At 44.0% G+C, this 24,908-nt stretch overlaps 1 protein-coding gene across 5 annotated transcripts in view; it reads left to right on the plus strand.

The window, feature by feature from the left end:
- The window catches only part of CACNA1G (calcium voltage-gated channel subunit alpha1 G), a 317,812-nt gene that overhangs the window by 193,370 nt on the left and 99,534 nt on the right, over positions 1–24,908 (plus strand). For 4 of the 5 annotated variants that reach the window (XM_083148098.1, XM_083148094.1, XM_083148096.1 and 1 more), the window contains exons 11-17: positions 962–1,147; positions 3,724–3,838; positions 4,987–5,142; positions 13,860–13,928; positions 17,444–17,519; positions 21,218–21,402; positions 21,496–21,912. In XM_083148098.1, the coding sequence (XP_083004224.1) occupies positions 962–1,147; positions 3,724–3,838; positions 4,987–5,142; positions 13,860–13,928; positions 17,444–17,519; positions 21,218–21,402; positions 21,496–21,912 (1,204 nt within the window). The remainder of the gene's footprint in view (positions 1–961; positions 1,148–3,723; positions 3,839–4,986; positions 5,143–13,859; positions 13,929–17,443; positions 17,520–21,217; positions 21,403–21,495; positions 21,913–24,908) is intronic. The other variant, XM_083148097.1, reaches the window with a different exon arrangement.

Here is a 24,908-nt window from a genome sequence, read left to right on the forward strand (position 1 = left end):
TCCTCACAGAATCACTAGTTATGTACTATAATTAGAACTACCTGCGGATCTTTTATAATGTGTCAAGTCAGTAAATTAATACACTTGTGCTCTAGCAAGGAGCTATGGAAAAATGCACTGTTAGGGCTATTTCACATGCTCCGGCTCCTGCCGGGCGGCGAAACCCCACACAGCCAGGGAGCTGTGCCGCACACAGCAGTTTACAATGGTAGGGATGGCTAAAGCCCGGCAGCCGTCCCTTCCAGTGGTGGGATCCGGCTGCAACCGGGCAGCCGGGCCGTGGCCATCCTGTGAGAATGGACACAATAGTGTCCATTAACAACTACTGTGGACGGCACGGCTTTTGGCCATGCGGAATTTCGCCGCCCGGCAGGAGCTGGAGCGTGTGAAATAGCCCTTAGGGTTCTGGGTTTGGGAAACATTGGTACAGAATTGTATAAGGAATTATAATTAAAGTGCCAATTTATAATTATAATATATGTTATACAGTTGTAAAGCTTTGTTATTTCCTTTTTTTAATATATAAAATTATCTTTGTTTACATAAATATAACAGATTCCAGGTTTTTAAGTTACACTATATGGAATACAAGCAGACCTACAGTATAAATCACATAGTAGACATGTGTCCTGATACAAGCCTCAATAAATCTAGGATTGACCCTGTTCAGGAATTATTTCAATTACTTCCTTGTTGGCTCACTAAACTGCTTTCGTTATGGTTCAGCGGCACAGATTATCCGAAACACAATGAATTAGGAAATCATTTTAAAAACTGTTAAATTGTTGCTTTAAAAGATTACTAGAAATTATTTGGTGGAAAGATGACACGTAAATAAATGTTATATTATCAATTTCTTTATTTACACACAGTTATCTTTTTGTTTTTGTTTTACTATTGTTAATTTCTCTCCACCATTAAACCATTTAATTAATTTATCTGTCATGTTGTGTTCTGGCAGTGTGTGGGAGATCATTGGACAACAGGGCGGTGGTCTCTCTGTCCTGAGAACGTTCCGTCTCATGAGGGTCTTGAAATTAGTAAGATTTATGCCAGCACTGCAGCGCCAACTTGTGGTGTTAATGAAAACAATGGACAATGTAGCCACCTTCTGCATGTTACTGATGCTTTTTATCTTCATCTTCAGGTAAGTACTTGCCCAATTTACGGTAACACCGCCAGAAAAGGCTGCACATTAACAAGAAAATGTCATTACTTAAAATTGTGAAGATAAAGATTAGTTAATGGAATAGTCTCCTGGCAGATGTGGTTGGGATTTGAACAGTTCCGTGATTTAAAAGAAATAGGATAAACATAATGCTGTTACACTATTGTATAAATGAAAATAAAAACACCAGAGGCCAAATGTAAAAGGATGTCATTTTTTGTAATGTACGATTTATTTTTTGCACAAATTTGCACATTTACCAAAAGGCACACATGTAATAGGGTGCGGGTAGGCTAAAAATTGCAAGTTTTTACCTTTACCCATATTCCAAATCGCATCGAGATGTTTTCCTTTTCTAAACTATATTTTTTTAAATCGCACCTAAAACAGGTCTTAAAAAGTCGGCAAAAAATAGACCAGGTATTGATAGCTGAGATGTATGTGAGACTTTGGGAGACAAATGTAAAAACAATGTTTAAGCATATTATAAATACCAAACATTACTAACACATATCTACCTAAAAACCCACATTGACAAATTTTAACCCATAAATGTAAGTGTACAAAAAACACTATTTCAACCAATTACCTATAATGTACTGCTAAAAAAAAATGTGACTACAAGTATAGAAAAAGCTGTGTGTACATTGTAAAATCCTCATTAATTGTTTAAAGTTATAACCCCTTAACTAATATTACAAAGAAACGCAGACAAAATTTTTTTTTCATATAATGTGCCTGGGGGATGTAAGTGGTGACGTAGTTTCGGGGCTAGGGCTTTGGAAGGTTAGGGATGCTGATAGGGTTTCCCATTGGGCTGCGTTTTCCCAGATTAAGCCCTGAAAGGCCTGGGTCTGCACCATATGGCAGCAGTCTTCTCTCTGGTGGCCTGTGTTATGCCTATCATGTGCAGGCTCTTCTCGCCATATGGGTGCGATTACCCTGGTCCACGGCAGTGGTCCAGTTCAGGTTCTGGAGCTAGTATATAATGCCATCCAATTTGTGGTTGCTGGCCTGCATTTAAGTAATTTGATGGCTTCAGAATCGATCAAACAAATGAGAAAGGGGGAGGGGGTATTTGGGCTGAGATGGCTCTGTGAGGGAGCCTGCTGCTGGGTAGCTGAAGATGGGGCCTGGTGGCTCTATGGGAGTCAGGATATTTGTTTACTGACTCTCTTCCACCTCTTCAGATGAATAGTCCACCATGCCATATGCTTGCCCTGTGGCTCAGGTGCCATGAGAAACAGAATGTCATGGTATTTTTCCAATATTTTATAAGCAAATTCAATTTGTAACTACAATTGCACAGTAGAGACAGAATTAAGGCCATGCCCCCTCCCTCCACATCTCTCATCACTGGTTGACAGGGCAGGATGCCAATAGCCCTCCCCAAATATAGTACACCCAATGGCAGGCTTTCCCAACCATGGTCCTCAAGGCACACCAGCAGTGCAGGTTTTAGTGATATCCAGGCTTCAACACAGATGGTTTAATCAAGATATCCCCGTTATTAATTAAGTCACCTGTGCTCAAGCCTGGATATCACTAAAACATGCACTGTTGGTATGCCTTGAGAACCATAGTTGGTTAAGCCTGCCCTACGGTGATAAACAGAATGGTAGTTATTTAAAGCAATGTAAGGACCATCACATGTGCATGTCAGGAAAGGGTCAATCAAGAAAATAAATGACAAGCAAAAAAAATCCTCCAGCGCACTGCACTAGGCCAGCAAAGAGACATATACATCCTACATAATATAGAAAGACTACAGTTGCAAACATATGGTAAACCATGAGTCACACCCAGCCATTCCTACTTTTGGTGGTCCTACACTATATGATAATAGCACCTACATATGTTTATGTAATTCTAAATTGAGCACTAACATACCTGAAGGGCCCCACAAGATCCTCCAACATGGCTCTCCAAGGATCAGCCACCCCTTTACTACTGATCCAATCCATACCTGCCTTCCCAGCCCCCTCCATACATCGTCCTATGCACCACACCACTGCATTGCTGCAGCGCTCACTGTGGCTGCCCAGCACCCCATGCCCTCCCTGTTCTGTAATTTATACCACCCAAACTCGACTGCTGGACAGAGTAACATGAAAATACTACATAAATATAATGTTATAATCTGATTTCCTCCATTTACATATACTAATGTAAGTTTATTGGAAGCTGCATGTAAAACTGTAAAAGTCAAGATGTACGGTTGGTGTAATTTACCCGAGCACCAAGTGAATTTGTCAAAATAGGTGTGAAAATTGGCAAGCAAACATTTGTATTCATCGTAATGACCTGTAATCTTTACCTTATATAGAAAATATCTATTTTTACACAAAATTTGTTATTGGAATTTATATAACCAATATGAGTGATGCTGCCATTTTTGGTGGATATTTTGAACATTTCTCACAGAGATGTTGGCATTCAATGGGTTAAACTGCTAAGGAAGTGTGATGTGTGATACATTCATGTGAACAGTATTGTCATGGTATTCTTTAATGTAAAAATCATTCAGATATTTTCATAATGTCATCCTTTTACAGCATTTTAGGTATGCACCTTTTTGGCTGCAAGTTTGCCTCTGAGAAAGATGGAGACACCCTTCCAGATAGGAAGAACTTTGACTCTCTTCTCTGGGCTACAGTGACTGTATTCCAGGTATTGTATGCAAGGACAGGTTAAGCCTTCGGGCGGCCCGGGTCACTTTAGACAGGGGGGCCCACTCCTTCATGTCATTACTGTCCGCAAACTGCATGGGAGAATAGTACATTAGAGTAAAGATGATATAAACTTAAAGTCCATAGAGTCGCTAAAATGGCAGATAAAAGCAAGTGGCAATATTAGCAGCAAAGCCTTGCATGTAGAACATGCATAATGTTAATAATCATATATAATATAAATTAAACTGGAAGGCAAATTCAAATGTATTGACATGCTATAAAGCAAAGGTAGGAACACTGCGATAAGAGAGTACATGTAAACTCCAAATTTGATGGGAGAGTACATGTAAATTCCATGGGAAAACTTGCTAGTCAGGGCATATGGATTATCAGAGAGTTGTATAAATAATATATGTGGTCTACCACTGGAGGTGGTCAGAAAGAATAGGGAAGATGACATGGGAGAGTACATACAAACCAGCTAGTATTAGATGTCTTACAGGATCTATAATGTACAACAGGCTGATAATCTGAAAGCTCTAATGGGGAAGTGCCCATAAAGGGCTCAAGTTAAAAGATCAATGGTCAATGGGTAACTGCAGGGATATATATATATATTCTCTCTCACGGCAGCACTCACGGATGAAATGAAAACAATAACACACTGTATGTGTTCAACGTTTCAGTGCTGGGTGCACTTTTATCAAGAATATATATACACACACACACACCACATGAAAAACCTGTGTTTGTCCCTCTGCACCTTGCACTGTACGAGACCTCATAGGTCCAGCTCTGTCTTTGATTAACAATACTCCCATGACCAGGCTGCTGCTGCTGTCCTCCAGGGGCCTGAGAAGTATGTGATGAGCTCCACCAATAAGAGCTCAGCACAAGCCTCTCAGCCTCATGGGACTTAGTCATCTCCAAGTAATGCACTGCACACTTGTGCGGTCAGTGAGCCTCGGTCTCCGATGCTCACCACCATTAATAACTGTCACATCGGCAGATAGGTGAACCTGCAGCACTACCACACTGACCTCCTGCGCCCGCCCCCCCCCCCCCCCTTAATCTGGCGCTGATTGTATGTTCTGTATGTTTTAAGTTTTAATATATTTCTACTAATAATGTGATTCCCCAATCTAGATTTTAACACAAGAAGACTGGAACAAAGTTCTTTACAATGGAATGGCATCCACGTCTTCATGGGCAGCTCTTTACTTTATCGCACTGATGACCTTTGGAAACTATGTACTATTTAACTTGTTGGTGGCCATTCTTGTAGAAGGATTTCAAACTGAGGTAACATTTTTTTTTTTATTACCTTGTCTTTAAGAATAAATTCATTTAATATAGGACTTAGGTTGCTGGATGTATAGCAAGAAGTTTCATCACACAAGATATAAGATTTATACTTTGTTTTTGGCAAAGAAATTCTGCATATTGCCAGAGTTTTGTTAAAGAATAGTCTTTATAGCACAAGTCGGAACAATTGAAGATCCAAATAATTTTTTGACTCAAATTCTCTCTGCACAAGTTACATCTGCCCCACCTGCAGTGCCCATGGTTTTGTCCATCTAAGAAGGATTTTGTCAGAAAGAGTGAACTAGAATAAGGCCCACTGTGTTTATGGCAATATTTTTATTTTTATAGAAAAAACTCTGTGTTCCCTTTTACCAGCTGTATTGAGGTTCTACAACAGGGGCGGGGAACCTCAGGCCCGGGGGCCGTATCCGGGCACCGTAGCCGGTCTGAGTGGCCCACCCACCCAGCGACTTTGCCGGGAGTCAAGTACAGGGGAATTCTCGCAAGAGGTCAGTAGTTCTCGTGAGATTCCTCTTAAACAACAGCAGCCGGAGACTGTCAGTCCCATTCAGCGGCAGCCACGGTGCATGGGACGGCTGCAGCAGGACAATTTGTCAGAGACATTTTTACATATGGCCCTCGAAGGATTTGTTCCCCATACAAACGGCCCTTGGCACAAAAAAAGGTTCCCCACCCCTGTTCTACAATAACAGGCGTTCCACCATCTATCTATGCTTACATGGTGGCTATTGCCACTCTACGTCTGATCCAGTAGGTGCCACATCAGCTTAGAAAGATGGCAGAGCTCCTGTCACTGTAAACAGTAATTACAGCTAATAAAAGGGAACATGAAGTATTTTCTATAAAGTCTGAGAACGTGCACAGTTTGCCCATGAAGTGCACAGTTTGCCTTACGGCTTACTCTGATGAGCCAATTAGAAAAAGTAGGAGAACACTTTTCAAATATAAGTAAAGTGGAAATATCTAAAAAGAAACATTATTTTACATCTTATTGTAAGTTTTCTTTCAGTTTGAAAATGTATTTTACGGTTTATTTTATTAGATATAATGTGGGAACCAACATCTTTTAAGTGTTTAGGGCCTCTAAAGATCTTAATCCAACACTGCATACTACTAGCCTTCCTATGTGTAATATGTATTACTGCATATTGCTATGTTTCTCATGTGTACATAATATTGGAGGGGATTCACACTGGCTAACAATGTCCTGAAGGGCATTGAGAGAAAAACATCAAAGTAAAACCAACATCAATACTGAATAATCAAAGTAATGAGCAGTCACTGGTTGGTATTGTTCAGTTGTTCAGTGTTTATACTGAAATAAATATGTCAGAGAAGACCAAAGTAGAACAAAAAACCTTTTTGTTCTACTTTAGTCTTCTCTGACATTTATTTCAGTATGTTTCTCATGATGTGTAAGGCAGATTAATACTCTTGCTTCTTGTAATACTTATTTGTCCTCACCATCTGTGTAATTTGGACAAGTGTAGCTGTGTATTACTAGCGTTATGCATTATGTGGACTTATTCTCTTCTTATGTGTAATCAGTGGCATCATAAAGTTGGTGTGTAAGGGGTTATGGCCTGCACCCAGGTTTCACTCTCAGTGGGGGACACCAAAGTGCCAGCTATTCTGCAGTGACAGATGAAGACCTGACCTGACATTATGCACAGCCCAGTCTCCGAGGACAGCCACCAATTCAGGGAATGCTGGACATTCCCCTGGAGTGACAGAACCGAGAACCCCTGTGAAGCCACACCCCTTTCCAGGCATCCTCCAAAGCAGAGGCGTAACTACACCATTGTGGGCCCCATAGCAAAATTTTGAAAGGGCCCCCCAGCACTTCACCCATATGAGGACGGTGGGGTGGTGTGGAGGTCAGAATAGCAAAGGGGGATGGGTATTATACAGTAGAAGGTATATTTGGTCAGTGGAGGATTAAGCACGGGGCGACAGGGGCGGTCGCCCTGGGGCCCCCACACAAAATGGGCCCCCACACCGGGGCTCCTGTCGCCCCCTGCTCCGCCCGGACGTCCGCCCACCCGTAGGTAGCTGACAGCCGGGCAGACTGTATGTGCGCTGCCCGACTGTAGTCTCCCCCCGAACCGCCCGTCCGCCCGCACGCAGTACCTGTAATTGATGACAGCCGGGCAGACTGTATGTGCGCTGCCCGGCTGTAGTCTCCGGCAAGAGAATCTGTATTTTCATATCTCCCGCTGGACCGCCGGGCAGCCAATCAGGAGCGGCGGCATTGATAGCCATCCTGATTGGCTGCCGGTGGTCCATCAGGAGATCTGTGAAAATACAGATTCTCTTGCCGGAGACTACAGCCGGGCAGCGCACATACAGTCTGCCCGGCTGTCATCAATTACAGGTACTGCGTTCGGGCGGACGGGCGGTTCGGGGGGAGACTACAGCCGGGCAGCGCACATACAGTCTGCCCGGCTGTTATCAATTACAGGTACTGCGTGCAGGCGGACGGGCGGTTCGGGGGAGACTACAGCCGGGCAGCGCACATACAGTCTGCATGGCTGTCATCAATTACAGGTACTGGTTTGATGGAGGCATTGCGGGCACCGGTGGTTATAGGGTGTCTGTGGGAGACCTGTTGGGTCTCCCCCCGGCAAGTGCTGTTCCCTGTTGGGTCTCCCCCGCTCAGCGCCAGCGCAGGAAAAGGCAGGGGAGTGCTTGCTGTCCATGGGGCCCCCCCAGCCGCCGGGCCCCATAGCAGCTGCACCCCCTGCACCCATGGTAGTTCCGCCACTGCTCCAAAGAGTAAATCATAGTGTGCAGCCTCTGCATGTAATGTGTATTACTATACCTAGTTTGATATTGAAAGCATGCAGCTTTTGTACTCTGCTTATTTTTAGATGAATTCTACTTCTCCTACTCTTCTTAAATTTAAAACTCACTACTAATTTCCTCATTGTAATGTGTGCTGCTGCTCCAAACTTGCTTATTGAGCCTGATTCAGATGTAGTTGGAGTTGTTATCACTGCCGCTTCCTTGGAAGCATCGGTGATCAGGGGTGTCCGGTAGCGCATGAGCACAAGAAGCTGAGGAGATTGCAGGACAGACCAATGACCTCCTCTCCTCCCTCCTCCAGCAGAGGTGGATCTAGCATTGGTGCAGCAGATGGATTGCACCAGGGCCTCTGAGGACGTCACTGTCAGCCAGGAGACATTGGTGGGGGGTAACTGGTGCCACAGGCTCACAGAGTCTCTGTCCACATAGGATCTGCAGACAGAGACCCTGCTCCCCTCCAAAAATGTCTTCTGCCTTGTTGAACACAGATGCTGGAGGTCTTACTGGATTTACAGGTCTCAGCAGGTGGCACCTCATATGTCCAGGATGTGCAGTTTAGGGCCCCTCCCCCTATGTACTATATATTGTGTATTCATACACACTGGAAGGAAATAGAGACGCCTTCCTCCTTAACTAGCACCCCTCTTTTTTACACAGCAAACAAAAAACAAATACAAGGTAACGTACAGGGTGTGTTGATAAAATACAGCATAGATAGGGGTATAGCTGGTAGAACTAGGTGTCGAAATTGTCGAGGAGACTGAAGATGAAGTAGAGGAAGGGAAGAACAGGACAGGAGCACAGGTGAGGTAAAGAGGTAGGGTGAGTACATGAGGAAGGAGGGCCCTACTCATAAGAGTTAACATACTAAAAGGAGGTGGGTGGACGAACGAAAAACAATAGGATAAGTAGGAACGGATGGGAACCGCAGCAGGATAGGAGTATCAAGAGAGGTTAGGAGGAGGGATAGGCTAGTCAAAAAAAGTGGGTTTTGAGGGAGCGCTTGAAGGAGGTAAGGGAATCAGAAAGCCTGATGGGTGGCGGGAGGTTGTTCCAGTGCAAGGGGGCAGCGCAAGAGAAATATTGGACACGGGAGTGGGAGGAGGTGATTAGGTGAGAGGTCAGTAGGTGGTCAGCGATGGAGCGAAGAGGACGGGAGGGAGTGTGGATAGAGATCAGTGAAGAGAGGTAAGGAGCGGTGGAGGAGGAGAGAGCCTTGTAGGTGGTGGTGAGGAGTTTAAAGAGAACTCGGAAAGGAATGGGGAGCCAGTGAAGAGAGAGACAGAGGGGGAGGCGGAGGTAGAGCGGCGGGAGAGGAAGATGAGCCTAGCAGCAGCGTTAAGAATGGATTGGAGAGGTGCGAGGCGGGTGAGAGGTAGCCCAGAGAGAAGGATGTTGCAGTAGTCAAGGCGGGAGATGACAAGAGAGTGAATGAGAATTTTGGTCGCGTCAGTGGAGAGGAATGGTCTGATGCGTGAGATGTTGCATAGGTGAAAGCGGCAAGACTGTGAGAGAGCACGAATGTGGGGGTGAGAGAGAGAGAGGAGTCAATGATGACACCGAGGCAGCGCATTTGGTCGGTGGAGGTGATCTCAGTTTCACCAATGCTGATGGAGATAGTAGGAGAAGAGGGGATGTTCGGGGGATGGAAGATTAGAAGTTCAGTTTTAGCCACGTTTAGTTTCAGGAAGCGTTGGGTCATCCAGGCTGAGATGGCTGTGAGGCATTCGGAGACCTTGGACAGGAGTGATGGGGATAGGTCGGGGGAGGAGAGATAGATTAGGGTATCATCGGCATAAAGGTGGTAATGGAAACCATAGGAGCTGATGAGGGTGCCCAGAGAGGTGGTGTAGAGGGAGAAGAGAGGGCCAAGGACCGACCCTTGGGGAACACCGACTGGCTGCGGGGTAGTAGGAGAGGAGGAGCTCGAAGTGGAGACGGAGAAGGAGCGATCGGAGAGGTATGAGGTGAACCAGGAGAAGACCGTGCCAGTGATGCCAAAGGAGCGGAGGGTGTTGAGCAGGAGAGGGTGGTCAACAGTGTCAAAGGCAGCCGACAGATCAAGCTGGATGAGGATAGAGAAGAGGCCTTTGGATTTAGCCGATAGTAGATCGTTAGTGACTTTGGTCAGGGCAGTTTCAGTGGAACCCGGATTGGAGGGGGTCTAGAATGGAGTTAGCAGTAAGGTGGCTTAGGAGACAATTATAGGTCAGACGTTCTGGGAGCTTGGAGGCAAAAGGGAGGAGGGAGATGGGCCTGTAGTTGGATGGAGAGTTGGGGTCCACCTCTCCCACCTGTCCCAGATTGTTTTTAATTAGGTTGGAGCCCTTCACTCAAGACTGCACACACCAGCTTGGCACTATGAGAGTAAGTCCTACTATACATATATGCTGAGTGTTAGTCTGTGGGACTGTGTTTGGGGCACGGGGCTCTTTGGGCTGCTGTTGCTGGGCTGCTCCATGGCATCATATCGTACACTTTCCATCACCCCTTTAGTTTGATTAGTATATATGTAACACCCTTCACATTTATTATTACCTCTTACTTAGGTAAGTCTTATCACATATAATTTCCCATACCCCTTTTACTATCACTTTAATTTCATACTAATGTGGTGCCATGCAGTGTTTCTGCAGGGCTGGCCTGGGGGTCCCGTGCCCTGGACCTGTCTCAGAGTAGTGTTAGGGACTTGTCCTATTGAGGTAACCTGGATGCGGTGGACAAGACGATAATAATGGCCATCATTATGCTAATAACCTCAGAAATGCAATATAGCAATGATATTAAAAGGTCTAGCATTTATATTTAGTGTGCACCTGCAAACTCCTCCTCCTGCTTGCTGCACTACAGGTCTCAGCAGGTAGCACCTCATATGTCCAGGGTGTGGAGTTTAATGCCCCTCCCCCTATGTATTACTGGACTTTTAGTGTCTGTCATGAGTGCGCAGCACGTACATCGCTACCTGAAGTGCAAAACTCCAGGAATGCTGGCACACTGTGTGTACCTACCTTCTGGCAATAAGAATGTAGCCCCCTGGCAATGAGCAAAAAAAACCTTTGTAACTAGAATGAAACCCTTGGCAATGAGCAAGAAACCTCTGTCAATGAGCATATAAGTAAAAAACTACAGGGAGCATTATGTGTAAGTGGCACTAATGGGCGCATTATGTGTAAGCAGTGCTAGTGGGAGCATTATGTGTGTAAGTGGCACTACAGGGGGAATTATAAGTGTAAGAAGCACTACAGGGGGCATTATGTGTTTAAGTGACTCTAGTGGGGGCATTATGTGTGTAAGCGGCACTAAAATGCCATGCGGGGGCACAAAATTTATAGTTACACCATTGGCGGTGATAGTACTCTATGGTAATACACAAAGAGGCATCTACAGTATTACAAGCAGATGCCTCCTGCTGCAGTAGTGATCCGACCCGCATCCTAGGAAACAGCATCAGATCACTCATTCACCAATGGGTGGCTTGTGGCACCTATGGCAATGCGCAAGCCACCAGGCGCAGAGACCAAGAAATCTCTGTGCAAAAATGGGGATCCCTTTTCAATACCTTCCCCCTAAATGGTGGCAACACGTCTCTGTTTTCACAAATGCCCCCAAACATAATCACTGTCAATCACTGCCCCTGAAATCTGTGTCACTGGACCCGTTCCCGCACACCTAAATGGACCCGTGCATGTGCAAATTACCGATATTGCTTACTCTGAGCGTGGGACGGAGCTGGGACAGTACCTGAATAACCCCCATTGTGCCCACATACACTAGCTGCACTTACTGTTCCTTCTATGTAATACATCTATCTCTGTAGTCACTTTATAACATCACTGCTGCATGCTAATGGTTGACCACACAGAATATGTATCTGCTTACTCCCCCATGCACCTTACGAAACAAATTATATCTTTATGCACAGTTGGAATGCGCTTGTTGCTCAATTCATCTGGTTCTTTTAACATTCACATCATTTAAATTCTGTTTCCACCAACTGGGAAATGATTTTGTGCTGAGTGTGTTAGAGCCGGCAGCCGCAGCTTCCTCAGTAGACAGTAACTGTTTATCATAACAACAAGAACAATTACTTACGCAATTCATCATTTCCTTCTATCATATCATTAATAATTACTTTTCTTTTTAGGATTTACAAATATTTAATGTTATATAAATAAGACTGATTTATTTAAGTGTATCATTTCATAGTTACATTTACTGTGCAATCCTTTCAATAATTTATATGTATGACAGGGACATCTGATGTTGTACAGATTACAACCACATTCCTTATAGCTGCTGTATACACTGTAAAAAAAAAAACTAGCGCCTGCAGCAGCATTTTTCCCATCTTCATTTATCTACATTCTACAGTATATGACTTTTTAACTTGCAAATTATCACAAACTGCACAAGTAGTCACAGATATACATAACATACATACATAATTGTAGCAGAGATGGCCATCCATCTGTTCCCAGCATGTCCTGCAACTGTTTTAGCATGGCCAAATACTAGCAAAATTGTGATAGTGCATGCTGGGAAGTATAGTTCTATGACTATAGCCACTGGAGGGCCGCTTATTGACAATCCTGGGTTTGTAGGATGCCAAACCCATGAAAACAGGTGTATGGATGTTATGTGACATTTTCACTACAAAACTGACTATAGAAATACTAGGTATTCATCGCTCTTCACACCGTCGTAAGGGGCTGTTGGGGTAGTGCGTGTTGAGGAGCTGTGAGTGTGGGTGTGGTGAGGGTGGGTGGGTGTATGAGTAGCAGGGGTGTTGGGGTGGAAGGTGTGTGTTTTTCAGAGGTAGTGTAGGTTGTGTGGTGATGGTGGTGATATTGTTGTGGTCTGGTGGTGTGTGGTTGTGTTGTGGATGTTGGAATTGTAGGTACGAGAGTTTTGGATGTGTGTTGTGCAAGTGGACAGTTTCCCGACAGTCATTATCCCGACGTCGGGATCCCGACAGTCAAAACCCATACAGTCGGGGTCCCGACGGCCACCAGCTATTCTCCCTCGTGATCCACGACCCCCATAGAGGGAGACCCACAAGGGGCTTTGTTGTGCTCGCCATTCTGTCTGAGTCCGGCCAGTTGAGATCCCGACGTCGGGCTAGTGACTGTCGGGACCATATACCACACCCTTTGGAGGGATTGTGTGTGGGCTTAAGCTGTGTACACATGGGGAGATTTCAGCACATATCGCTGGCAATATGGTCGCTGAGCGACCATATTGCCAGTGATTTGTAGTGCTGTGGGCGATAAATTGGAGGGGGGGGCTTGCTCCCGTGTGTAGCCTCTAATGGTCGCTGGTCGCTTTCTTTGAGTGCCAATGTTGCTGTGAGCGATCCTCAAAATATCTGCTATCAGTGACTGTTCTTTTAGTATGAATAAATTCAAATACAGCCAAGTCAACTAATTGAAGTTCAGTTAAATATTGCACCCCAAAAAATTGCTGTGAAAGGCGCTGACATTTTTAGCGGATGTTTTGAGGATCTCTCACAGCAATGTTGGCACTCAAAGGGTTAATAAAAAGGTTTGCTTGGCAATTTTCCCTTGACACTCAAAGGACTAATTAATGTAAGTATTTTACTTATTTCGTCCAGTTTCTTCCTGCTTTCATAACTGTTTTAATTGCAAAAGTATACCATAATTAAACACAGAATGTTGCAATATGGCTTAGTGTATCTGAATCTTTACATAACTTTGAATAATTGAATATATCAGTGATACATTTTTGGTAAGTTAATTGTAATTAAATGTGAGTTACTTTACAGCACGGTTGGCTCCCAATTATGTTACTTTGAGGAGTACTGGCTATAAGGAACTTTTCATTTCAGCTGTGTGCTACAAGAACTAGATTAATCCTCCATTTTCCTACAGGAAGTATCCAAGAGAGAAGACACGAGTGCACACCTCAGCTGTATACACTTACCTGTCGACTCACTTGTGGTAAGCACATATAATCATTTTATTAAATTTTGGGTAATTTTCCAGCAAATTTAAGATATATATATATTTTGATGTTTCAGTTCAAGATAAAGAATCCCTGGGCAGGTAAGTTCTGGAGGGGGGCACCCGTTCATTGGGGGGGTCCCCACTCCCCAGGACCCCTGCCCAGGCTGACCAGTCAGGGGGTAATGCTTTGGCTGCGGAACCCCCTACTCGTTTTGTCCAGCATATTTTGGGAACCAGGCCTGGACCTGTGTACTGGTGCTGGTTTTAAAAATTACAGGGAACCCCTATGTAAATTGTTCCCTGATTTTTTTACATCCAGGACCAGCTCTGTGAGCCTGGGGGGGAACCCCACGCAGTTTTTGTTACTTTTCTCCTAAACAGGATTCGCTGCACATGCCGAAAATCATCATTGAATATCCATGAAGCGAGATGTAATACGTTGTGAGTCTAGCAGCCATGCAAGATGGCAGATGAACTTTAAGTTTTTTTTAAGTAGCAGTCTTTGCCCCTTTTACCAAGGCATGCTTTTGCCTTGAAAATGACTGAACCTTTAAAAAGGGCCGCTGGACTCACAATGCATTACATCCTACCCATGGAATTATAGGTAGGTAGATGCAGATTTGTATATATATGCAGTCTAGTAGCTTTTATGTTCAGCTGAAACATTGCACATTTGTCAGTGTCACCTGTTCCTGAACATTGATCATTCGGGTTTTAAATAACTCCTCATCAAAAAAAATGGACGAGGAACATTTCCATTTATTTTCTTTGCTTTATGTGTCCCCGTATCAGTTTTATTCTGTAAACTAAGTTGGTCTCATTGTTTGTAAATATTCATTTGCTAAATCCTATGGTCACAGAATGGGCACACAGTCTCATACGGAAATACAGTTATCCTTATACAGTATACGTATAAGTACGTACAGTAGGTCAAAACCTTTTCAACCACACACAAATGAGGATGTACTGTTAGATTGCATTATCATCTTCCAGATCCTGTAAATAACTGTCATTACACTAAAGAACAACACTCATGCCCCTTTCCCGCTGCAGGCTTTACACGGTAAAATGCCGTTTTTTTAGCCTTTTTAAATGGCTAGAGCTGCAGTGGGAAAGCTCCAGGTTGCTTTACACGGGTAACAAATACCGGTATTTGTTACCCGTGTAAAAAGCAGTGTTTTTACCGTGTAAGAGCCGTTTTTTTCGGCAGTGGGAAAGGGGTAGCCCTTTACCCGTTAAAAAAAAAACGGCATAGGGTCCCCCCCCCCCCCCCCCACTGCCGTAACCAGCACCAGGCTGAAGGAGCCGGGGCTGGTATAAAAAAAATCAGGAAACCCGACAAATAGGGGTTCCCTGATTTTTTACAACCAGCCCCAGGCTCCAGGTCCGGGGCTGGTTCCCAAAATACGGGGGACAAAATGACTAGGGGTCCCCCGTATTTTAAGAACCAGCCCCAGGCACAACCAGCCAGCAGGGTAATGCCACAGCCGGGGGACACTTATTATATAAGTTCCCGCGGCCAAAGCATTAACCCTACCGACCAGTCAGCCTGGCCAGGGGCCCTGGGGGAGTGGGGACCCCCCCCCAATGAAGGGGTCCCCCCCCTCCAGGACTTACCTGACCAGGCTGAAGCCTGGTGCTGTCCCCGATGCCCCTGGGCGGTGGGCATCGGGCTGATGGAATGGTGTAAAAAATAGAATAAAAACCATTGTCTTTTACTGGTGAACTATGAGTCCCAGCAAGCCTCCCCCGCAAGCTGGGACTTGGAGAACCTCAAGTCCCAGCCTGCGGGGCATTAAAGGGCCCGCTGGGTCTTGTAGTTCCACAGTAAAAGAAAGAGTTAAATAAACACACTGACACACGTGAAAAATAAAAGTTAAATACATACATATCACACACATACTGATACTTACCTATCTTGAGCCCGAAGGTAGCCCTGGTCCTGATCCGTGTCGGCGTCTGTATCCATGTCGGCATCCCTGTCGGCGACGGCGTCGGCGGTCCGGAGTCCAAAGAAATCCATGGAGGAAGCTGTGGAAGGAAACCATACTCACCTGTCCCAGCGCGACGTAGTCCAGGTAAGGTCTTTGCAAAAAAACAAACCGAACACCCGAAACCAGACCGGACAGGGAGACGCACGGTATTTGTTTTCATCGTGCGGCTCCGCCCCTGAATGCCGCTTTTGGCCGCCTTGCGGCCTAGCGGCTCCTGATTGGCCGCTAGGCCGCAAGGCGGCCAATAGCGGCATTCGGGAGGCGGAGCCGCACGATGTACACAGAGTACCGTGCGTCTCCCTGTCCGGTCTGTTTTCGGGTGTTCGGTTTGTTTTTTTGCAAAGACCTTACCTGGACTACGTCGCGCTGGGACAGGTGAGTATGGTTTCCTTCCACAGCTTCCTCCATGGATTTCTTCGGACTCCGGACCGCCGACGCCGTCGCCGACAGGGATGCCGACATGGATACAGACGCCGACACGGACCAGGACATCAGGACCAGGGCTACCTACGGGCTCAAGATAGGTAAGTATCAGTATGTATGTGTTATGTATGTATTAAACTTTTATTTTTCACGTGTGTCAGTGTGTTTATTTAACTCTTTCTTTTACTGTGGAACTACAAGACCCAGCGGGCCCTTTAATGCCCCGCAGGCTGGGACTTGAGGTTCTCCAAGTCCCAGCTTGCGGGGGAGGCTTGCTGGGACTCATAGTTCACCAGTAAAAGACAATGGTTTTTATTCTATTTTTTACACCATTCCATCAGCCCGATGCCCACCGCCCAGGGGCATCGGGGACAGCACCAGGCTTCAGTCTGGTCAGGTAAGTCCTGGAGGGGGGGGACCCCTTCATTGGGGGGGGTCCCCACTCCCCCAGGGCCCCTGGCCAGGCTGACTGGTCGGTAGGGTTAATGCTTTGGCCGCGGGAACTTATATAATAAGTGTCCCCCGGCTGTGGCATTACCCTGCTGGCTGGTTTGGCCTGGGGCTGGTTCTTAAAATACGGGGGACCCCTAGTCATTTTGTCTACCCCTATTTGTCGGGTTTCCTGATTTTTTATTACCAGCCCCGGCTCTTTCAGCCTGGTGCTGGTTACGGCAGTGGGGGGACCCCACGCCGTTTTTTTTTTAATTCCCCCCCCCATCCTTACACTGCTTAAACGGGTTTTTAAACGGGTAAGTGTGAATGTGACAAAAACAGCTTTTAAACGGTAATTTACCGTTTAAAAGCTGCAGTGGGAAAGGGTCTTTATGGCTCTTACCCGTTTAAAGACCCGTTTAACAAAAACGGGTCATTACCCGTGTAGGCAGTGGGAAAGCAGCAATAGTTATCGCAATTGAAGGTAGACAGGTGCAAACGGTAATTTCTTAATAAACTGTTCATGCTCTCGTGCATCATCAAGAGTAGATATTGGCTTGTTTTGATAGGATCATTACTGTTACCATAACTGACAATACACAAACATATGTGTAATATATAACACATGTGTCTAAATTTGCTTTTGCTTTATAATTGCAGGGTGGCGGCTCCTTGTCTGGTTCTGAGAGTGCTCCAGATGAATGTGCAGTCCGCAAAAGTCTTTCTAATGTGTCATGTGAGTAAATGCAGGATAAAATGTAAAAGTATATTGCTTGTGATAATGGTGAAGGTATGTGTAAAATACCCAGGAATAGGTGACAGGCTGGGAGAACATACGGTTGTGTGTATTTCTACACATTACTGCATGTAAAGCAAAATCTCAACCTACTCTCTTACTCTTAAGATAAACACTTCAAGCAGACATAATCCATTCTCATACAGATGCCATGTGACACATATGAACAAATTAGTCTGGAGTTCATATAGATTGAATTTATAAAAAAGTAGCAGTAACCAGTGCCAGATTAAGGTCTAAATGGTCCTGGAGCTGAAAATTATCAAGGCCTATTATGCGCAATAATAGGGGTTGTGGCCAGCACCTAATAATGTGGGAGGCGTGACCAGAATTCTGTTTGGGTGGTCTGCTCATGGGTTTGTCTCTATTTGTGTAATTTGGTTGGGCATAGGAAAAATGCAGGGAGATATATCGGCGGGTGCCCTCCAAAGATGCAGCCGCAGGATGCCGATGTCATAAAATACTTGCAGAGTGAGGCGGCACTCCAGTCATAAAAAAAATACTGAAAGCCGAAACTTGGTAGACAACAATTCAGCACCTTTTATGTGGTCCCCTAAGTTTACCACAACAATATACCCCTTCTAAAATCATGAAACACAATAGTAACCCCCTTATACACATTATGCCACATGGAATGAGCCAAAATTCACACTGACTGAGCCAAAATTCCCACTATGTCACACAGATTGAGTCAAAATTCACATAATGCCACACAGATTAAGGCAAACTTCACATTTTGCCACATGGATTGAGCCAAAATACACACTATACCAAACGGATTGAGCAATAATGCACAATATGCTTAATAAACATGCCATGTAGGATTACATGCTCATTGCCAAGGGGGAATACATGCTCGCGGTAACTGGGGGACAGCCGTTGCCGGGGATAAATGACAGCCATTGACAGCTGGGCAGTGAGCAGTGGGCTGCCCGGCTGTATTCAGAGCACTGCAGGTCCCGGCTTTTTAAAATAATACCCCTTTCACACCAGAAAATCCAGGGACTGGCCACCTTTACACCAGCCTAGTACCTGCATTTTCTGGTTTGAGGGGGAGAGAAACCCCCCCCCCTTTAAACAACCAGCTATATCTTCGGAACCAACTGACCCATGATTTTGGTCCCGCGAAACTGGGCCGTTTGGTATATATATATATATTTATACTGGTATATATAGATATATATATATATATATATATCTATATATACTGGCAGATGCTCATTTAGTTTAGTGATATCACTCAGCTTCGTGAAAGGGAGGGGTAATCCTGGGCAAGAAAAAAAGTGCTTTGTTTCCCCAAGCACACTGAATGATATCTGTAACCAGATTTAAATCTACATGATAATAGAATTCTGAGATCTTGGTTACATACATTTGCAAATATATGGAAACCCCCCAAGACAATCTTCAAGGCTTCTCTGAGTATTGGGGGTGCCTATTACTATATCTAGCTGCATGGGTGCAGCACCCCAAAAATTTGCATAAACCAGAAAGCCCAAAGCAGCCCAACAGTGAAAAAAATATGTTAATATGTGTTAGTGTTTAAGAAGCAGGAGCTATATACAGAAAGTGATAAAAAAAGTGATAAATGGAATTTAAATATTAAAGGAATACTGTTAAGGTGTGCACACATGGCTCAATGTGGCGGCTGCAATTATTGATTAGATATTGGCATCTGCCAGGACCCAGCAGGAAGGGATGGAGGGTGCAGGGGGTGAGCAGGTGCCGTGCTGTATTGCGCATCAGGGCCCTCCTTTTGATCTAGCAGATCAAAGCAGAAATAGACTTTCCTTGCCACGGGGCCACACATCGGATCGAATCTGGATCCAATGCGGCTGTACATGTGTGATTCAAAGTCACTGTCTATTTGATTTGGACAAATCGAATAGGCAGTGACCCTGAATCGCACCATGTATACAAAGCATTAGTGAGACTATTAGTAAAAGAAAAGTGTTAAATAGAAGGTGTGCTACCTCAGAGCCATTAAGCCACACCAATCCAGGGGCAGCGAACCACCAACCCATCTTAACCCCAGTGTGAGTCCTATAATTAACTATGTGGGAAAGTAATCAAAATTGGGCCGCTATGCTGCCTGTAGATCTATCGAAAACCTGGGTAGATGTCGCCACTAAAGAAAACACAACAACAATAGGAATAAATGTGATCTGGTGGCGCAAATAGATATATATAAAGTGAACTGTGCTCAAAATAATATAGTAGTAGGTGATGATTGAATTCTGAAATGCGTCCTTTAAACTCCAAAATGAATGATTCCTCTGTCATGGGATGAAAGCTCCGTGAATGTCCCATGATGTGTTGAGGAGAATATTCGTGTTCCCCAGCTGAACAACAAGATGTTTTTTTTTCCACATTCAGTGACTGGAAGTGAGTCTAGCTCAGAACGGGGAAAAAAGGGGAACAGGGATTAGTGATACAATATTGTTAATAACGTTTTTTTAAACGTTAGTGATACTCAATATATCTTGAGAGACTTAACTTAACTGCCTACCTCGCTCACCTCTACAGGAGGGATGAGGAAGCGCATAAAGGTATATTTTATGGTATCCTGAATGGAGGTATGGTCCCAGAAAGAAAACCAGGACAGCGTACCCCACTCACAGCAGATATGATTATAATCTATAACGCTTATAATGCTTTCTTTGGCCCTCTGTGTCAAATTCACATGTATGGAGGAAATGAGGGTTCAAAGTGACTGGAATTGCGTACCCACCTCACAATAAATAGGTAAAGATGACTCATATAGTGGTTTCTTTAGGAACAGAAGGTGTTTTCAAAAGTGAGACATTTCACCTGGAGGGTATATATTAAATACAGCTGGCAGAGAATGCATACCATAACTTACTCATGTATGAGTAAAGCAAATCCCATTAAGGTATCTCTTGGCGTTTAGGTATCCACTTGCAATAATTTCAGTTGTCGCCTTGTAGTCCAAAATTCATATTTAATGTATAAAAAAACATGCCGATGGAGTCTCCTCCCCAAATGGGATACTAATTTACAAAAACGCAGTCTAAAGCTGGGTATACACGGATAGATTTGAAGCCCGATGTGGGCGTTCCCGATCGATGGGAACGACCAATCGTTCAAATCGTTCCGTGCATCGTTAACGATGCGCGTACCCGTGAATCGTTAACGATGGTCTATGATCTTTCCTGCATGCAGGAAGATCATAGACAAATCTTTTGTCAAGTGTATCCAATCGTTCCGTGTGTACGCACGATGAACGATTTGATACACTCGTTAACGATGTCGGAACGCTTCCGTCATCGTTCCGTGTGTACCCACCTTTAGACAAGAGTGGGGACATAGAGACAATGTTACAAAAAATTAAAATATACAAAAATACAAAAATACCATGAACTTGGGAAAACTTGCACTGCTGTATATGCTCTTTTATATTCTCTCTCTCTCTCTCTCTCTCTCTCTCTCTCTCTCTCTCTCTCTCTCTCTCTCTCTGTAGAGTTGCATCCACTGTACTGCATAAATGTAATTAAATTGTCATACTGTATAGAACAGTTTTATAACTGTACAGTTCTAGTTTGTGTTTTATACCATTAGAATCATGATTAAATTAATGTAGATTATTTCATGCCAGTTACTGCATAATTTTTTTCTAGTTACTCCATTACATGGATTACCGGAGGTAAAGGCCAATTTACAACCACCTCTCATCGTTCATACAGCTGCCACTCCCATGCCAGTTCCAAAGAACAGTCTGTTTGGAGAGCTTCCCCTGGGCTGTGAGTCTAGAAGGGAAAGCAGCGTCTCAGATGGTCCTCATGCCAGTGAGATCAAGTCTATGGTACGTCAATGGCAACTTTTTGTTTTAACATTTCACAAATTGCTGCCAACAGATCAAACTGAATTGTTGAGCTATTTGTTATCCTTCTTTTAGCCCAGTGCACGTAATTCCCCTCATAGTTCCTGGGGAGCAGTGTGTAGTTGGAACAGCCGCAGGTCTAGTTGGAACAGCATCGGACGAGCCTCCAGTATTAAGAGGAATGTACAGAGCAGCGAACATAAATCCTTGCTATCTGCTGATGGGAAAGAGAGCTCAGAAGGGGAGACATCTGATGAAGAGGTATCCAGTCGTAAAGGCTCCTCTTGTAATGTGACGGAACTAGTGGGTAAAAGAGAAGCACTTGACACATTACATGTTCCTTATACGTATGCACTACAGAGCAAGCACAGCCTTCCACTGGATTACCAGGGCTGCAATGGGAAAACTATGCTTCCCTCTGCGTCACCTCAACGCCATCTTGAGGACCCGAAACTTGACTATAGCAATAATATTGATGATGACGTAAACATGGTAAGTCTTTATACTGTAGATCTATGGGTGATGTTTCATTTAGTTCATGATATGTAAGGGTTTTATAGTGCAAGTAATTTTCTGGTATATGTCAGAGCTTTTTTGTTTTTGTTTGGTTTTTCAAGAAATACCTACTGTATTAGGAATTCCCCAAAAAATATTAACGTGATCGTAGTGTTGATGACTTATTGTGTTCTGCCAAGTTTCTTTATAACTATCCATAATATGTTTTGGGTTTCCTAGACTGCTAGTTGTTAGATTGTAAGGTCGGCTTTATGTCACAGAAGCATTGGTGGAAGTGGGCCTCACAGGTGTATACCATACAGCCACTTCTCCTTCTGATCCACTTGTACTATCAAATTCCATTTAATTAAATTATCTATTCTACCACTTTAGTGATTGCACAGAAGTGTATGCTTACTGTATTGCAGGGCAATGCTTGATTATTATTTAAAAAAGGGTTATTACTGCTGCTGCTAATTGACTGATTAAGGTGGAGATAAGTTTATAGTATGAAAATAATGCACAGCACAAACCCAGCTTTATTGTAAATGAAAAATATATAGGGACCAAATAAAATTCAGGATTCAGTGCTCTCATTCGGAAACGGACCTGATCCAGTGCATAATGTGCAGGAGTTTTGGTTGTCTGTTCAGAGAAAACCGGGACCTTTTATATATCCTTCACTCTAGATGTGGATTGGGTACTGTCGGACCAACGTTCTTCCTTACGCCATTCTTCATGCTCACAAATACTGCACTGCTTTTAGCTAGAGATGCAGCAGTAGCTGAAAAAAATTATCTGACCTGTCACTAATGTTTAGTGAATATAGTTTTTGAGATTTCACACTGGATACTGGCCAAGTAGTGTTAATTACACTTAACAAATTTTAATTGGCTGAGTATTCTTCAATTCCCAGATTAAATAAGCTAAAAAGTAGATATATAGGGTGAAAAGAGTACACATAGAGAAAGAAGATTTGTGTTAGGGGCACATATAAATGAGAAAGGATGTCTAGAGTTAAAATGAGTTATTTTAGAAAAAGTATCTGTACTACCCATAAAGTGAAGTAACTAAACTGGGTGAAGGAAAGGGGGGAAAGAAATTATTATTCAAGTAAGGTTCAAAATTACATTAAACACAAGACAAACTGACAAACATTTATCGCACACTGACAATTTTAAATAGATTTCCTTAACGAGGCAATCGGCTACTGTAATTACAGGAAATAAGTCCTAGTTCCTAGCTTAACTGAATCCCCATATTGTATGTGAACTGTTATAACAAATTCCTCTAAATACTAAGTAGCCGTAGTGACAGAGATGGATGCAATTGCCAAAAAAGCAGAGAGCTCTATGCAACATTCTCCTCGAATTTCTGCTTTCTGTCTACCAGAAACCAGAGGATAGGGAGATGAGAGTTTAAGAGAGATGCTTTCTCTCTGAATTTTTACAGAAAAGGTCCCTTCTGCTGCTCAACTTTGTCTAGACAGCTTATTGATATTTAGTAACATTGCAGTACCATTACCATCCGTCAGTGGAGTGAGAGAGGAACCAGATTGAAGCAAAGTAAGTAAAAGGCAGTATTAATGAAATGGAGTTTATACAATGAACTCATTTAACCTTTAAACAAAACGATATTGGCTGCACATTGAACTTAGTACACAGAGGAGAATCCACCAAGGGGCGATTAGCGGCGGTTGCCCCGGGGCCCCCACACATCAGGGGCCCCCACACTCCAGGTGGGTGTCAGGCAGCTGGTCCGGGCAGCGCGCTCCTGTGGTCTGGGCAGTGTGGAGTGGGCAGGGGGTCCCTGCTGTGGCTGGACAGTCAACGGCGGGGTCCCTGCAGCGTGTGAAGCATTGCAGCAGTGCTGGGGGATAGATGCCGTGTTCTCACACTCACCTGCCAGCCCCGCATCTCCCCGCTGCCCTACTCTCTTGTCACACTGCCTCCGGGGGGACCTACCCCACTCTCCCTGCCTGATCACCCCAGGCGCCATGAAGTGGCCATGCAGCAGCTCCGACTCTGATGGGAGCGAGAACAACTGTTCCGTTAGTGCTGCGGGGGGGGGGGGGGTGAGAGGAGGGTGTCCCCATAGTTTTTGTTGTCCAGGGCCCCCAAAGACCTTAATCTGCCCCTGTTAGTACACACTATGAAATTTCAGCAAACGGACAAACAATCTGTGCTACAAGGTACCGTATAGAACAATCAATTACTTGCAAATTTTGGTGTAATAGTTAGATTAATTGCCAATAAATTACATAGTCATTTTGAGCGTAACTAAGGTTTCCCTACATGACTCATCTAGAATTGGGTGGAATGTTCCATAGATATTTAACCAGGTTGGTGAAATAATTTTCCATCTGGCTCCCATATTTTGCCACACTGTCCTCTTATATGAAAGACTTCACTAGACAAGCTGTTAGACTGGATCCATTGTCCAATGGCTCTGCCTCTTTTTAGGGAATCCTGTTCTCTTTAACCATCATGACATATATTTCCCTTTTACTACATTTGTTTCTTTGACACAGTATTTATGTGTCTGAGTAAGGATATATATTTAATGTTATGAAGTATTTTCCTCCATTTTTTATTGTTATGAGTTCCTTGTGCCTGAGATAATGCATATCCTACTGTTAATTGTGAAACCTTTATTTTATTGTTTGAATGTTATACTTGGTCATTAGCTAAACCTACTGATGTTGTATAGTTACCATGTCTTGAACATATTTATAAATAAACAAAAATATTTGATCCACACATGGTAGAATATATTATCCAGCCACTAAGTTCTTCAAGAAGAGTTGCCAAATCACATATTCGAGTAAGGAACCTGTTTGTTTAGCAGACTCTGGCTGCACAGAATGGCCAACAATGGTTATATTCTATTCACAGTTTTTTATACGTCCAGTAGGACTAATTCAGCCACAAGGCACAAGGCCACCATCAGGAAGATGCTGTACAGGAGGGATCTATGTAAGGGGTACTAAAGGC

This window comes from Crinia signifera, chromosome 6 (genome assembly GCF_055691185.1).
Source record: "Crinia signifera chromosome 6, ASM5569118v1, whole genome shotgun sequence".
NCBI lineage: Eukaryota > Metazoa > Chordata > Amphibia > Anura > Myobatrachidae > Crinia > Crinia signifera.